At 37.0% G+C, this 17,295-nt stretch overlaps 1 protein-coding gene and 1 pseudogene across 2 annotated transcripts in view; one reads left to right on the top strand and one right to left on the bottom strand.

Annotated features, from left to right (window-relative positions):
• The window catches only part of LOC311614624 (rab proteins geranylgeranyltransferase component A 1-like), a 117,085-nt gene that overhangs the window by 51,072 nt on the left and 48,718 nt on the right, over nt 1-17,295 (bottom strand). Inside the window, 4 exon segments of the mRNA XM_084869684.1 lie at nt 897-1,017; nt 3,225-3,341; nt 11,949-11,993; nt 11,999-12,320. Coding sequence (XP_084725810.1) covers nt 897-1,017; nt 3,225-3,341; nt 11,949-11,993; nt 11,999-12,320 — 605 coding nt within the window.
• On the top strand, nt 1,803-2,554 carry LOC311615488 (histidine--tRNA ligase, cytoplasmic-like; annotated as a pseudogene). Its single transcript has one exon. The product of its transcript is annotated as a histidine--tRNA ligase, cytoplasmic-like (transcript).

Here is a 17,295-nt window from a genome sequence, read left to right on the forward strand (position 1 = left end):
TCTCCCACCTCTAAGGCAATGCTAAGGATGTCTAATTGATGGCTTAGACCACATGTGTCAAACACAAGGCCTGCGGGCCAAATCCAGCCCTCCAGACCTTGCAATGTGGCCCGCACCGCGCTGTCATCACTGCACTCCGCTGTCAGTTTATGACATTGTCAGTTTATGACTGTTCAGTAAACCATTCGGCCCGCGATATAGGCTGGATTTTAGATTTTGGCTCCTTCTCTGATTGAGTTCGACACCCCTAGTAGACTTAAGCCGTCAGTCAGACATCCCCCAAGAGCTCCCAGACTGCAAGAAGGCACAGGCCAGGCTGAGAGACCCCTCCCCTCCCTGCCCTGAGTGCACGAATTTCGTGCACTGGGCCTCCAGTACTTAATAATAGCAGTGACACTGGCAATTTGTAATCAAAGAGAAGCCATAAAGTGTGTATATGCATAGAAAAACCTAGTGTATATACTGTTTGGTACTATCTGCAGTTTCAGGCATCCACTTGGGGTCTTGGAACATATGCCCTGTGAATAAGGGGGGACTACTCTATCATCTACAAAGAACCAGTTGTCAACAATATTTAATTAGCAAGAATAAAAATTAATACACAGCACAGTGTTTCTTCAATGATAAAAATATTCCATACCAGCACTGTAGCCACAATAGCTACTAACTAAATTTGGCGATTGATACTTGAAATATGGCTAGTGTGACTGAAGAACTGAATTTTACATTTTATTAATTTTAACAGCAACATGTTGCTAATGGCTAATCTAATGGAGAGTGCACAGTAAGAATGTATTTTAAGAGAGTAATAAGTGGCTCACTACAATAGGGCAAACATATTAAAATAATAAGAAAGCTTAAATAATTATAGAACACAATTAAATGAAAAAGAATACCTTTATATTCATCAGGATGTTTCTCATACTCCATACAAAATGTAAGAAACTTCATTAGCATTTGCTTTTCTACCATAGTAAGTTGCTTACTATTAAAGACATCTGCTCTCGAACAAGGAACCTGAAATACATGGTTTTAAGTTAAGAACATGTTTCCTAGTGATAAACAAGTATTCCAAAAAACATTTTTTTTTTCATTTAAGTATAACAAGATTATTTCCATTCTAGCCAGGCTATATCACATTACCTTCCTTCAGTTCCAATAACACCTCTGTTGACTCCAGAGCTAATTAACTTGTAAGCTCTCATACTTTAATTTATCAAGTTACTCCTTATGTCATTAAAAGGCCAACAGTGGCTGTATAGTTGCCTTTCCTCTTCCCTCCCCCCCAAGTGGTAGGTGGAAATAGGAAAAGTAAATGAGTGTGATGAAGAAGTAATAGCCCAATAGATGGAAAGGAAACCAGAAATAGTAACAGACCCAAGAATGCCAGGGTTTTCCTCTGAGCTGATGATCAGCGAAAGAAGAAAGAGGTCTATGCATAAGTGCAAACTGGCCTTCAGTGAGAGAAGAGCTCCCAGGAATCCCCATTTAAGAAACTCGCCGAAACCGGTTTGGCTCAGTGGTAGAGGGTCGGTCTGCGGACTGAAAGGTCCCAGATTCGATTCCGGTCAAGGGCATGTACATTGGTTGTGGGCACATCCCCGGTAGGGGGTGTGCAAGAGGCAGCTGGTCGATGTTTCTCTCTCATCGATGTTTCTAGCTCTCTATCTCTCTCCCTTCCTCTCTGTAAAAAATTAATAAAATATATTTTTAAAAAAAAAGAAAAAAAGAAAGAAACTCCCAAGGATCTCTAACTAACTCTCTCCTTGTAGGATTTTGACATTGCCGAGCAATTTGACTCCATGATTCCTGATGCAGAGTGCCTAAAGATCATGTGTGAGATCCTGAATTCATTTCAGATAGGTGACTTCCTGGTCAAGGTGAATGATAAGCACATCCTAGATGGGATGCTTACAATCTGTGGGGTTCCTAATACCATCTGTTCATCAGTGGACAGGCTGGACAAGGTGTCCTGGGAGGAAGTAAAGAACAAGATGGTGGGAGAGAAGGGCCTCACACCTGAGGTGGCTGACCGCACTGGGGACTTCATTCAGCAGCATGGTGGGATATCCCTGGTGGAATAGCTGCTCCAGGATCCTAACTATCCAAAAACTAGCAGGCCTTGGAAGGCCTGGGAGACGTGAAGTTGCTGTTTGAATACTTGACTCTTCTTGGCACTGCTGACAAGATTTCCTTTGACCTGAGCCTTGCTCAGGGACTGGACTACTATACTGGGGTGACCCATGAGGCAGTGCTGCTACATACCCCAGCTCAGGCAGGGGAAAAGCTCCTCGGTATGTGCAGTGTGGCTGCTAGAGGGCGCTATGATGATCTAGTGGGCATGTTTGACCACAAAGGGCGCAAGTTGCCTGTGTGGGGCTCAGCATTGGAGTGAGTGGATCTTTACCGTGAAACTGAGGCTACAGGCACTGGAGAAGAAGGTACGGACCAAAGAAAGACAGGTATTTGTGGCATCTATACAGAAGAGCTATTAGAGGAAAGACTGAAGCTTGTCTCAGAGCTGTGGGATGCAAAGATCAAAGTAGATGTCTGAAGAGAAGACCTTGTGAAGGAAATCAAAAGGAGAATAAGCCAGCCCCTTTGCATGTGCTGAATTGAGAAAACTACGAGAGGAAAGTGGACAGGCACTATTTAAGGCTAAGACAAAACTCTGAATATGTACTTCAATAGCTTTGCATACTTCCAGTGAGAAATCTGAAGAGTAGTCAAAACAGAGACTTTTTATTTTTATTATGATTATTTTATTGGTAATTATACTGTGCCATTTTTCATAGGAGGCCCTGGGGGCTCAAGGGCTACAAGGACTGAGACTGAGATGGTCTCCTCTGTAGGGCACTACCCTAGGGGCAGACTGCTCTCCATACCAGTCACCAAAGGTGCAATAAAATATCTTAACCACTGTGGGGGTTTGGGGAAAGGTCAATGGCATGTCACCCCTAACTGGGAACAAATGACATCTCAAATCTAGCAATGTTGTCCAAAATTAACACTTTCTCAATACCAAGACCAAGTTCCTGAAGATCTCCTAAGAAAATTAACACATTTTAATTGAGAAATTTCTTAATATTTATATTTGTAAATCATCATGCAAGACTGGGATTATCTGCTTTACCAGGAAAATAATCTTGCGTTACTCATCCTTCCAAAGCAAACCATAATAAATTAAATTCATATCCAGTTACAATACTTGATCAGCACAGTACCTGTTCCACTCTTCCTTCTCGAAATGCAAGAATCCTGGTAATATTTTTGAACTCTGCATAGTGACTGACATTAGATTTGATTAGAAGATCAATAAGCAATCCTCGAGAGTACAGCAGCTGAACAAAGAAAATATTTTTGAGGATGAAATAAAAGGTAAAAGTGGAAAAATTGATAACTACCAAATAAAGATATATAATTTTATTACATTTTAATTTACTTGTTAAAAGCGTTATACATATTAATGTTTTAATACATAACATATAGGCTCACAATTATCTGAAATTCAAAATTCAAAAACCTCTGGATTTCTAAGTTTTTTCATAGCTGGTTTGGCAACAAAACCTGACCCAAATGGATAGAAGGCTCTTCTTTCTACCTTTCTCTCACTTAATGTGAATATTCATACAACTCATGGCAGAAATATTTTTTTTAAATATATTTTATTGATTTTGTACAGAAAGAAAGGGAGAGAGATAAGAGAGTTAGAAACATCTATGAGAGAGAGTCATCGATCAGCTGCCTCTTGCACACCCCCTACTGGGGATCTGCCCACAACCAAGGCACATGCCCTTGTCCGGAATCGAACCCGGGATCCTTCAGTCCCCAAGCCGACGCTCTATCCATTGAGCCAAACCGGTCCCAGCAGAAATATTAATATGTTCAACTAAAGATTGCCTCCTCAGATCCTATATATGAATATTACATCATATATAGCATATCAGCATCTATACTTTATTATTGTACTTTCTAAAATACATATTTTATTAAATTTATTGGGGTGACATCTATAATAATAAAACTTTAATATGCTAATTAGACAAGATGAAGCCGGGGCTGCTAGAAAACCTGGGTCATGGGGGCCTGCTGGCAGTAAGAATGAAGCCTGTGTCCTGGATGACAGAGGGAAGCTGGTGCCAGCAGCCGGAGGAAGGAAGGCCTACTCTTGCATGAATTTTGTGTATCAGGCCTCTAGTTGATTAATTAAATCATAGAGGTTTGAAGTGTAAAATTCTGTAATATATCATCTGTATATTGTATTGTGTGTTCACCACCCAAAGTCAAGTCTCCTTCCATCACCATTTATTCTCCCTTTACCCTCTTCTATCTCCCGCTGGCTCCCTTTCCCTCTGGTAATCACCATTCTATTATTTGTGTCTATTAGGTTTTGTTTATGTTTAATCTAAAGTACATATTTTTAAATCTGAATAACAGAAGACAACAGGCCCCAAGGGTTTTAGATAAGGAAATGAAGCTCTGTAAGGCCAGGTAGTTAGTTATTAAGAAGAAACTAGCTCACTGAACTTCCTCATCATCCTATATAATAAAAGGGTAATATGAAAATTGACTGAACAGCAGAACAACCAGTCACTATGATGTGCACTGACCACCAGGTGGCAGACGCTCAATGCAGGAGCTGCCCCCTGGTGGACAGTGTGCTCCCACAGGGGGAGCACCACTGCTCAGCCACAAACAGGACTGAAGGCTGGCGAGCCTGGCACAGCTGCAGTGGTGGTGGGAGTGGCAAGAGCCTCTCCTGCCTCTGCAGCAGTGCTAAGGATGTCCAACTGTGGCTTAGGCCTGCTCCCCCTAAGCTGTCAGGTCAGTCAGACATCCCCTGAGGGCTCCCAGACTACTAAAGGGTGCAGACCAGGCTGAGGGACTCCCCCCCACCCCCCACCCCCGCCACCAGTGCATGAATGCCATGCACTGGGCCTCTAGTAAAAAACAAAAAAGTTGATTATGCACTTCCACCAAAAGAGAAAATGTATAAGATCCCTCTGTAATCCCAACAGTCTAGATTTATCTGAGATATGTCTTTATCAAGTGTTTATTGCCAGCATTCATGTAAAGGATTGATTTCATCTTTTAACATCTCTCATAATCAATATCAGAGAAACAAAAACAATTTTGATAGTATTAAATAGCAGACTTTTATATATATATATATATATATATATATATATATATATATATATATATATTAATTTCAGAGAAGGGAGAGAGAGAGAAACATAATGATGAGAGAGAATCATTGATTGGCTGCCTCCTGCACACCCCACACTGGGAACCTAGCTCGTATGCCCTGACTGTGAATTGAACCCTGACCTCCTGGTTCATACGTCGACGCTCAACCACTAAGCCACACTAGGTGGGCTTAACTAGCATGTTTAAAATTTAACCATATGATTAAATGCCACAGATTTTGCTATTTTCTATATTGAGATACCATTAAGTGAGAATAACTAAATAAATATTAAATTTTTAAATGTTATATCTATAATAAGGAAAATAAAAAATTAAAAATTAGCTTTACTTCAAAGAAAAGGGAATTTCTAAATCAATCTAAACCATTAGTCTGAGTATCGAAGAGACCAGTAAAAAATTTGTTAATCAATTATTAGTTAGGTGAATTTTTATAAACTATTCACTATATTAATCAAGCATTGGGCAGAACAAACAAAATTGGCATTTTTTTTTTAAACAAATCCAATTTCCTGACTAAATTATGGCATGTTACTCCATTAATTTTAGCCTAATATGCTACACAACTGATATAAGCCCATGTTTTAGATACTATATTGCCAAATCTTAATTCTATAATTGTAGTAAAAAGGATGCTTCAAATAACTAATTTTTTAAAAATACTTGAGATTCAATGATCCCTCAGTAGTCATAATAATTTCACAAAGATTAATATATCTAACAAAATGTATGTACACTTCATGAGATCTAATAAAGCTTAAGATTTAATGTGAGCTTTAAAAATAATGCCTTTTAAGAAGTCACTCAAAAGGTGATGTCAGAAGAATGGTGGCATGAAAGAGCCCTTTGTCTTCTCACCTTGAAATTTCAACAACTTAACAAACTATAATTCAACAAAGTCATCCCTGCTCAACACAGATGCATGCCTGAGGTACCTGCACATTGAAACCTATAAAGGTGGGTAAAGGGGAAGACGAGAAGGGAGAAAAGTGCAGATGGCCCCCAGATGCAGTCCTGAAGCTGGGAGCTAGCAGCTTGGCCTGCTGGGATAGTGGAGGAAGCTGACAGTAGCAGGAACAGAGGCAGGGGGCATGGATAGCTGACCAGTAGCAAGGGAGCTAATAGTGTCTGAACCAGCAGACCCTGAAGAGACTAAGCAACAAGGAAAAGAAAGTGTCTGAGTCAGCAGGCTCCTGACAGAGCACAGAGTTCTGCTGTGTGACTTTCTACCATTAGGCTGGCAGTCATGTTTCAAAGAAATGGAACCACAGAGCCTGCATGGAATCCCCAAACTCAGCCTTTGCCTTTGGAGTTGGATTAGGAACACATTATCTGTAAACCAAGAGCTATTGGAGTAGAACCGCTGTATTCCTATGTGGTAGACCCCCAGTTGTAGTGCTTGGGACAGGACTCATGGAGATCAGGGTCACCATTATGATGAGAGCAAACTAAAACCAACCCCAAGCAACATGGCTGTACTATCTTAGGAAAGCTGCAGAGGTTCATGACTGGGAGCTTACAGAGGTAAAATATCTGGCAACTTAGCACCAACTACTAGAAAAAGTAGATCTCTTTAGAGATAAATGTGTAGGCAAAGGGGAAAGTAAATACCATGAATAACCATAGTAACGAGATGACCAGAAAGAAAATGAAAAATATCCAGAAAGTAAGCTGGAACAGATAGAAATATGTAATATAAATGACAGAGATTTCAATATTGCAGCTCTAAATATACTAGACGAGATATGAGAAACTACTGACAGGAAATTCAATTCACTCAGAAAACAAATCAATGAACAAAACAAGTACTATACTGAAAAGATTGAAACTTTAAAAAAGAACCAAACAGAAATCCTAGAAATGAAGCGTGCAATTAAGAAGATTAAGAGTGAACTATTTAGCATAGAAAACAGAGCCAACCAGATGAAGGAAAGAATTAGTGGTGTTAAACATAGGAGTCTAGATATGATGCAGAAGGAAGAAGAGAGAGACCTGGGGGGGAGGGGGCCTGAAAGATTTTTTACAACTATTTAACTCTATCAAAAAAAGCAATATTAAAATTATAGGCATTCTGGAAGAGAAGGAGAGGGGGCATGGGATGGAGAGTCTATTAATATAAATAGTTGATGAGAAGTTTCCAAACTTATAGAAAGAACTACATCCACAAATCCAAGAAGCAAACAGAACACCTAGTTACCTCAATCCAAAGAGGCCCTCTCCATGGCACTGGGTATTAAAGCTGTCAGAAATAAATGACAAAAAATAAATAAAAATCTCAAGACAGCTATGTAAAAGAAGAAAGTGGTCTACAAAGGAAAACACATCAAAAGTTCATCTGATTTCTCAACAGAAATTCTACAAGCCAGAAGAGGGTAGAACCAAATATTCAAATGTCTGAAAGAGATAAATTACCAGCCACAAATAATATATCCACCAAAATTATACTTTAAATAAATATGAAGGAGAAACAGAGATATTCCCATACATACAGAAACAGATGGATTTTATCACCAGAAAACTTCCATTGCAGGAAATACTCAAGGGAGTTATTCTATCTGAAACAAAGAATATAAGGTCACACACAACACTAAAAGTAAGATTACTAGAAAACTTAAAGCATAAAGAGGGATAATTTATGACAACAAAAACATAAAAAGTAAACTAGCAAAAGAGAATGAAGATCAGATGTACTCAAAAGAAAAGAAAAAAAAGCTAGGGTATATATACAAGTTTATTTTTTATAAACCTAAAGGTAACCACACAAATATTAACAAAACAGGACACATAGCTTAAAAAAGGGGGGAGGGGGAGGAACAGCGGAAAGAAGTATGCCATCAAACAAAAACAAGATACACAAAGGAAAAGAACCAATGGAGGCAGAGAGCTACCAGAAAAAAAAAAATAATAAAATGGCTATAGGAAATCCTCTTACATCAATAATTATCCTAAATTTAAATTATCTGAATTCCCCAATAAAGAGGCAGAGAATAGCAGAGTGGATCAAAAATCAAAACCCTACAACCATATGTTGCCTACAAAAGAAATGATAGGCACCCAAATAGAGAAGAACAAAATCAAACTGTCATTTTTTGTGGAAGACATGATTCTGTACACAGAAAACCCTAAACACTCCAAAAACAAACAAATAAATAAACAAAAACTATTAGAAAACGAATAAACAAAAACTATTAGAAACAATTAAAAAAAATACAGTCAAGTTGCAGGATAGAAAAACTAATATACAAAAATCCACTATCTTCTTATATAAAAACAAAACTTCAGAAAAAGAAATGAAAAGAACAATTCATTTTGCAATTGCAACCCAAAGAATAAAATAACTAGAAGTAAACGTAATAAAGAACACGAAAGACCTTTATACTGAAAATTAGAAGGCATTATTAAAAGAGATTAAAAAAGACACAACAAAATGGAAAAATATTCCATGTTCATGGATTAGAAGAATCAAAATAGTTACAATATCCATATTACCCAAAGCAATATACATACTTAATGCAATCCCCATCAAAACTCCAATGTCATTTTTAAAAGAAATAGAACAAGAAATCATCAGATTTGTATAGAGCCACCATAGAATCCAAATAGCCAAAGCAATTCTGAGAAAAAAGAACTGAGCTGGAGGTATCACACTACCTGATTTCAAATTATACTACAGAGCAGTAATAATCAAAACAACAAGGTATTGGCAGAGAAACAGACATACAAGTCAAATAATACAGAATAGAGAGCCAAGGTATAAAACCAAGTGTATATGAGCAGATAATTTTCAACAAAGGAGCCAAAAACACACAATGTAGTACATATAGTCTCTTCAATAAATGGTGCTGGGAAAACTGGAAATCCATAGGCAAAAGAATAAAACTATATAGATTATAGTTTGTCCCCATCTACAAAAATTAATTCAAAATGGATCAAAGACCTAATCTAAATATAAGACCCAAAACAGTAAGTTACATATAAGAAAATATAGGTACCAAACATATGAACCTTGGTTGTAGACAACATTTTATGAACTTGACCCCAAAGGCAATGGAAGTAAAGGCAAAAGTAAATGAATGGGACTATATCAAACTAAAATGCTTCTGCACAGCAAAAGAAACTGGCAACAAAACAAAGAGGCAGCCAACCAGATGGGAGATGATACTTGCAAACAGTAGCTCCGACAAAGGTTTAATTTCCAAAATATATAAAGAAATCAGAAAAATCAACACCAAACACACAACCCAATCAAAAAGTGGGCAGAAGATCTGAAAATGCACCTCTCCAAGACATGCCATCCGAGCAGTCAATAGATATATGTAAAGATGTTCAACCTAACTGGCTATTAGGGAAATGCAAATCAAAATGAGATACAATGAGATACCATCTCATACCTGTTAGAGTGACCATTATCAACAAAACAAGCAATAGCAAGTGTTGGACAGATTGTGAAAAAGGGAACCCTCATTCAGTGCTGGTAGGAATGTAGAATGGTTACAACCACTACAGAAAGCAATCAGGCAATTCCTCAAAATTTTGACAATACAGTTACCATAGGACACAGCAATTCCTCTCCTGGGTATATACAGGAAAAACTCAAAATCATATATTCACAAAGTCATATGTACCCTTATGTTCATTGCAGCATCACTCACTATGGCTAAGACAGGGAAACAACCAAAGTGTCCTGTGGTAGGTCTAGATAAAGACGATGTGGTACAAATACACAACAGAATACACTGACCTAACATTAGAGTTAAAACAGTCATATGAAAGGATGAAATAATGACATTGATAACAACCCTACCCTTGAGAACATTACACACCTTGAGAACATTATGCTAACTGAGAAATCAGTCATAAAAAGCTAAAAACCATATGACTTCACTCATATGTAGGATATAAAACTGAAACTCATGAACACAAGCAGTGCGATGGTTGCCAGAGGGAAGGGGATGGGGGGGAAAGGGGTAGGAATCCTAATATATGGTGGCAGAAGATTTGATTTTGGGTAGTGAGCACATGATATAATATACAAATCTTGTAACATAGAAAACCACACCTGAAACCTCTATGTTCATGCTGACCAATGTCACCCCAATAAATTTAATTTAAAAAAGATAACACTCAAGAATAAAAATACATTTAAACTAAAACTATTCTAAACTTTTGTCTGAAGCTTAGAAATAATGAATATGTTACCATATTTAAACTTAAGCCTTTTTTTCACCTCTCTCTAATGCTCTACCACAGCAATTTCACAGTGGTGAGAGGCTAAAGTATATTTCAATGTGATTAAAATAATGGGTACTAGATTTAATAATTAATGATTTTTGCTTCCCATGGACTGTTGCTTCCATTGGGGTACAGATATTCTTAGAAATGAGTTTTAATTGTAAGGACTTCATCTTTGTTTATCTTGTCTATTAGTCTAAGCCAGTGGTTCTCAACCTTTCTAATGCCGCGAACCTTTAATACAGTTCCTCATGTTGTGGTAACCCCCAACCATAAAATTAATTTTGTTGCTACTTCATAACTGTAATTTTGCTACTGTTATGAATCGTAATGTAAATATCTGTGTTTTCCGATGGTCTTAGGCGACTGTGCTAGCATTTCTCAACCTGTGGGTCTCAACCAACAGGTTGAGAATCACTGCTATAGAACCATCTTGTGTTATGGTCAAGGCAGAAATTGATGGGGGATCTCAGACTGTGCCCCCTGACTGGTAGGGCTATGGCCTGAGGTCCCCTGCCCCAGCCCAGTGCCAAGCAGCCTCAGGTCCCTGCTGATTGCTCATTAAGGCTCATTATGGGAATTTGGCCTCTGCTGTGGGTGTGGTCATCCTGTGTTATGGAAATCCTACCTCTGCTGTGGGTGCCACCATCGTTTTGATGGTGTGATGGTCAATTTGCATATTCCCTCTTTATTAGATAAGATAGGTTTCATGTTTAGTCTTCTATGTTACAAGATCTGTGTGTTGTCTACCTCTTCTCACTTTCTTATTGGTTGCCCTCAACTTATAGGACTTAGTCTCTTTAATTTTCACTTGGTCTTTAAATTTTCATTCAGTCCTATAGCTTAACTTTTTAAGACCATTATCCTTTATCTTACTAGTTTTCTATTCTTTTGTGCTAAATTAGCTTTGCTTTCTATAAATCCAATGCAAACCTGTACCCTCCTAAGACTAAGACACTGACCTAACATTAGAGTTAAGGATGGAAACAACCAAAGACAATAGCATTCTTCCCAGCCTCCCTGACCCCACTTTTATTAAATTATCCTCTGAAGCCATTACACCTGAACAAATGATTTTCAAAAAGGCATTGGTTTTTTAAGAATGTTCATTACCACATAGATGTTAAAAGAGTTACTATATATACGGGCTAAAAAAAGTTCACTTAGTAGATTGACTATAAATAACATGAATCTGAATTAGGATCATTAGACTTTTTCTCTTGATAAAATTCAAATCCATACAGTAGGAGAATATTAGGGTAGAATTATGCTCTAGTACAAAAGTATCCTTGCAATATAATACTGAGCATTTTTTATGATTTTAACCTATATGTAGAAATATTTAATGGAATTAAAAATCCTCTGACTATTACATCTTTAGAAAACAAATGTTCTACACTTCACAGAAAAAAAAATTACAAAAATTGTGTTCATGGGCCAAAATACTATTTTCAATCAACTGAAAATTAGTACTGTTCTATGACAAGAAGGGGAAAATTTGTACTTACCTTTGATACCAAATCAATATTAAATTTCCTGCCTTCTTTAACAATTTGTAAGTAATCCTATTTTTCTTTGGTTGTTTTGCAATGTCTTCTACTATAGGCACGTTTTCACTTGTTCCCTCTTCTGAAGTTGACCGCATACAAGTTTTATCATCACAACAGTTTTCTTTCACCCTGGTCATTTCAACATCATTTACTTGCAGGGCACTCCCTGGAGTTTGTTCTGTGAGCACTTCACCACTCATAGTGCTTAATGACTTATCTTCTGTAGGAAGGCAGGCAGAGTTTGCAGCTTCTGTGGAGTTCACAGATGTCACTGAAGAATGATTTTTCTGCAGTGCACCAGCCTCTTCGACACCTTCATGCAAATTCTGACTAATAAGAAATTATAATAACAATCAATACCACATTTTTTAATAATTGTATTTGGTTGCATTTTTATATTTTAACTTGTAATGACAATTTTTATTTCTTTACCCCATTGAATCTTATCAAGTTCACTGTATGTTTTGCCTTCTGTGAACCACACATTAAACATTAATCTGTTCAGGTTTCAATACAATGTGAAACATAATTAAGATTTATGACTCAGTGGTTGAGCATTGAAGTATGAACCAAGAGGTCACAGTTTGATTCCTGGTTGATTCCAACAAGCCTGGGTTGTTAACTCAATCCTCATTAGGGGCAGACGGGAGGCAGCTGATCAATGATACTCTCTTATCATGGATGTTCCTACCTCTCTTTCCTTCTCCTTTCCTCTCTGAAATCAATAAAAATATATTAAAAAATATTTGAAAAACACAAATATTTCAGTGGTTAGCAGACTGTATCACAGTGCATTTTAAGAATTGTGGGCATACATATGGGCCTAGCCAGTGGCCATGGACAACGAGGATTGGGGGGGGCATATCTAGGGAGGGGTTTAGGATGGGAATGGGGGAATAAGGACAATTATGTGAGACCATAATCAATAAAAAAATTTTTTTAATTAAAAAAATAATAAATGTAAAAAAAAATTAAAAATAAAATCATTTGTCCACCTGTGTGGGGGGGGAGAATTATTTTGCCTTTTTAAAAATTTCCTTTTCATTAAATTTATTGGGGTGACACAATTATACAGGTTTCAGTTATAAAATATAATTCATCATCTGTACACTGTATTGTGTGTTTACCATCCCAAGGCAAGTCCCCGTCCATCACCATTTATCCCCCTGACACCCTCCTCTATGAGCCTCCTCTGGGCAATCACCACACTGTTGTCCTTGTACAGTTTTTTTCCCTTTTAAAGCAGACAAGTGAACGCTATTTTTTAATCAAACCAAAATAGTGCTCAAGAACTAATAGCAACTCACACATTAGAATGGCTATTATCAACCAGACAAGTAATAAGAAGAGTTGGAGATATTGTGGGGGGGAAAAATGAGCCCTCATTCACGGGAGGCAGGAATGTAAACTGGTAGAGCCATTATGGAAAACAGTATGGAGTTTACTCACAAAATAAATAAAAAAATAGAGTTACCATATGACCCAATAACTCCCTGTCTGGTTATCTATGAAAAAAAATTAGAAAACATTTACCTGTAAATATACACACCCCTATGTTCATTGCAGCATTATTGAGTGACTAAAACATGGAAACAATCAAAGTGCCCTTCAATAGAGGTACATAGAAGATATGGTACATATATACAATGGAATGCTACTCAGCCATAAGAAAAGATGAAATGCTACCATTGCAACAACATGATAGACCTTGAGAATATTATGCTAAGTGAAATAAGATAGTCAGAAAAAGCTAAGAACTATATGATTTCACTAATTTGTGGAACATAAAACTGAAACACACAAACACAGACAACAGTATGGTGGTTACCAGAGGGAAGGTGGTGGGGATAGAAATGGATAAAGGAAGCCAATGGTGTCAGAAGATGATTTCACTGTGGATGATAGGCACACAATGCAATAAACAGATCATGTATTACAGAAATGTACACTAGAAATCTATATAATTTTATTAACCAATGTCACCACAACAAATTTAATCTACACTAATAAAAGAGAAACACGCAAATTAACCATCACTCCAGTACACCAAGCCACACCCACCAGCCAATCAGGAGTGACTATGCAAATTAACCCAACCAAGATGGCAGCCATTCATGGAGCTGAAGCAAGCAGGATGTTTGAGTTGCCCACGGCGATGGAGGAAGCCAAGCTTCCTGGCTGGCCCTGGCCTCTCTCAAGGAAGTTGGGGATGAGAAGGCCACCAGGGGAGGCAGTTGGGGATGATCAGGCCGGTGGGGGGCATTTGGGTCAGCAGGCTGGTGGCGGGGGGCAGTTAGAGGTGAGCAGGCCAGCAGGCAGAGTGGTTAGGGGTAATCAGGCAGGCAGGCAGGCGAGTGGCTGGAGCCAGCAGTCCCGGAATTTGAGAGGGATGTCTGACTGCTGGTTTAGGACCAATACCTGTAAACCAACAATAGGACATCCTTCAAGGGGTTCCAGATTGGAGAGGGTGCAGGCCCGGCTGAGGAACACCCCCCACCATGCATAAATTTCGTGTACAGGACCACTAATAAAAAAAATAAAATAACAATGAAAAAATGTTTTCAAACATTGAAATCCTATCAGATAAAAGGTTCCTGTTCTTTCTCTAAACCAAATCACCTTCTTTATCTACTATATTCCTGTCTCATCTCTCCTACTATCCAACATGGCATCTCTAATTCTTAATTTATCAACTCTATTCTCCATGTATTGGTCCATATAATTTGTTTATTCTGGGTTATTCTTTTCACTCCCCATAATGTCATAATTCCCCCTATTCCCAAACAATGAGGTACTTCAACAATTTATCCACCCTAAGAAAACATTTAAATTTCACTTTGAAGATGTCATTCCTAACCCAACGGCATTCATCATTCTATTACTACCCCATGTCCCCAAAATACACCCATGAAGTTTACCTTGATTCACATATCAATTCCTTTTTAACACAATAAACATTGTAATAAAAAGGGTAAAATGAAAGAGTAAAATAACTTATTTTAAATGTCAAAAGAAATAAAATTTTAAATGTCAAAAGAAATAAAATTCCATATTTTTATTGTTATAATATAGTAATTTTAATTAAATATAATGAAAAAGAAATTGACATAATTAATGTTATGATACTTTTTAGATCTAGGAAACTATTTTCAGGAAAGCTCTAGTCCTAGATGTATTATTTTGCAAATATTACGCAACTCAAAATCTCTCAGATTCCCCATCTATAAAATGGAGATCATTTCATGAGGCTGTTGTAAAACAAATGAGCTACCATATATGAAAAGTATTTTATAAACTCTAAAGAAAAAAAAAAGGCTTTTGGTTCCATACAAGGACTATTTATCCCTGGAGAAACTGCAGCTGTGAGAGTTGACCTCAGCCTTTTAAGACCAAAATAATCTGTCAGGCAATGAGGCAGGCAGGTGAGCAGTTAGGAGCCAGTAGTCCCGGATTGCACGAGGGATGTCTGATTGCTGGTTTGGGCCTAATCCCTATAAATCAGCAGTAGGACATCCTTTGAGGGGTCCCATATTGGAGAGGGTACAGGCCGAGCTGAAGGACAACCCCCTGCTCCCCCCCCCCCGCCCAGTGCACAAATTTCATGCACCAGGCCACTAGTTTATTTATGTTTTGTAAAAATAGTCAATATTGAATCTACCTTTATTACCTAAAATATACAAAATAAAAATTTAAAAAAGAATAAAATTTAAAAGACTACTGGTTATGACTATAATATTTTTATGACCAAATGATATATACTTTATTGTTTCTTGATGGAATATCAAGTGACATATGTAACAATAAAACAATAGAGTTTAGCCTACTAAACATCAACTCTATAAATAAGCTAAGTCACTGGTCTAAAATGAGAAGACAAGTCATAGTATTTCAACATTCATATTATTATAAAGCTATCTTTACATGATACTTTTGGGAATGTATCAAAATATTTTAAATACTTAAAATAAATATATATTGTGTATCAACGATTGAAGTTTGACTTGTATTTTCTTGATGCAATTAAATTCACTAAACTCTTGGGGTGAATGACCATTAAAGTTTAGAATATATAGTAATTTGCCATTTGGTCAGATTGTGGATTTGATGTGCACATAATGAGAGAGTAGAGTGTAAGAATAAGATAATTAGCAAGTTAGAGACCCTAAACAATTGCCTAGCATTAGTGTATAATTACAAAGTCCTCAGGAAGTGATAATAACATCATTTCTGAAAAACAAAAAAACAAACAAACAAAAAAAACAACAAAAACTCATTAAGTGAGCCTAAGGCAAAGTAGAAAACACAATTAACTTGTGGTGTATGGCTATGGAGAGAAAACACATGACCCTCAATAGAAAATAGACTCTAAAAATAAAAAGCCAATAGAAAAGAAGACATAAAACTGTTTCTCTTTGCAGAAGACATGACTATGTAAAAATTTTAAGGAATATACAATAGAATACATAGAATTAAAAAGTCAGTTCAGCAAGATTTCAGGATATAAGATCAACACTTGTAAAATAATTGTATTTATAAATACCAATTACAAACATGTGAAATCCAAAATCAAAAAAGCAATACCTACTCACAACTGCAATGCTCCAAATGAAATTAAATACTTAGACATACAACTAATAATACATGTACCAGAATGGTATACTGAAATCTATACAATTCTGTGCAAAGAAATCAAAGATAACCTCTGTAAATGAAGAGACATACCTTGTTGATGGAACTGAAGACAAAACAAAAAAGATGTCAATTCTCCCCAAGTTGATCTATAGTTTTAATGCAATTCCTATCAAAATTCCAGCAACATTTTTTAGACAAACTTGTTTAAATACTTATAGGGAAAGATAAGAATTCTAGAATAGCTATAACAACCTTGACAAAGAAAAATGAATTTGGCCAGTTTGCTCAGTGGTTAGAGTGTTAGCCTATGGACCTAAGGTTCTCAGGTTCCATTCCAGGTCAAGGACACATACATCATTTGCAGGTTCAATCCTAGGCCTGGTCAGTGTGCATGCAGGAAGCAACCAACTGATGTGTCTCTCTCACATCCATATTTCTCTATCTCCCTCTTTTCCATGCTCTCTAAAAATCAACCAAAAAAAATATTCTCAGATGAGGATTTTAAAAAAAAGAATACATTTGGAGGAATCATTCTACCTGGTATTCAGTCCTAATATTTGGTTGTAGTAATCAAGACAGTGTAGTACTAACCTTGAAAAGCTTCAACTGATGATTTTTTACTATGAAGATGCAAAAGTAATATGCATTCAATAGAACTATATTTCAAATTTTG

This window comes from Pipistrellus hanaki (genome assembly GCF_964339955.1).
Source record: "Pipistrellus hanaki genome assembly, chromosome: X".
Classification (NCBI taxonomy): Eukaryota; Metazoa; Chordata; class Mammalia; order Chiroptera; family Vespertilionidae; genus Pipistrellus; species Pipistrellus hanaki.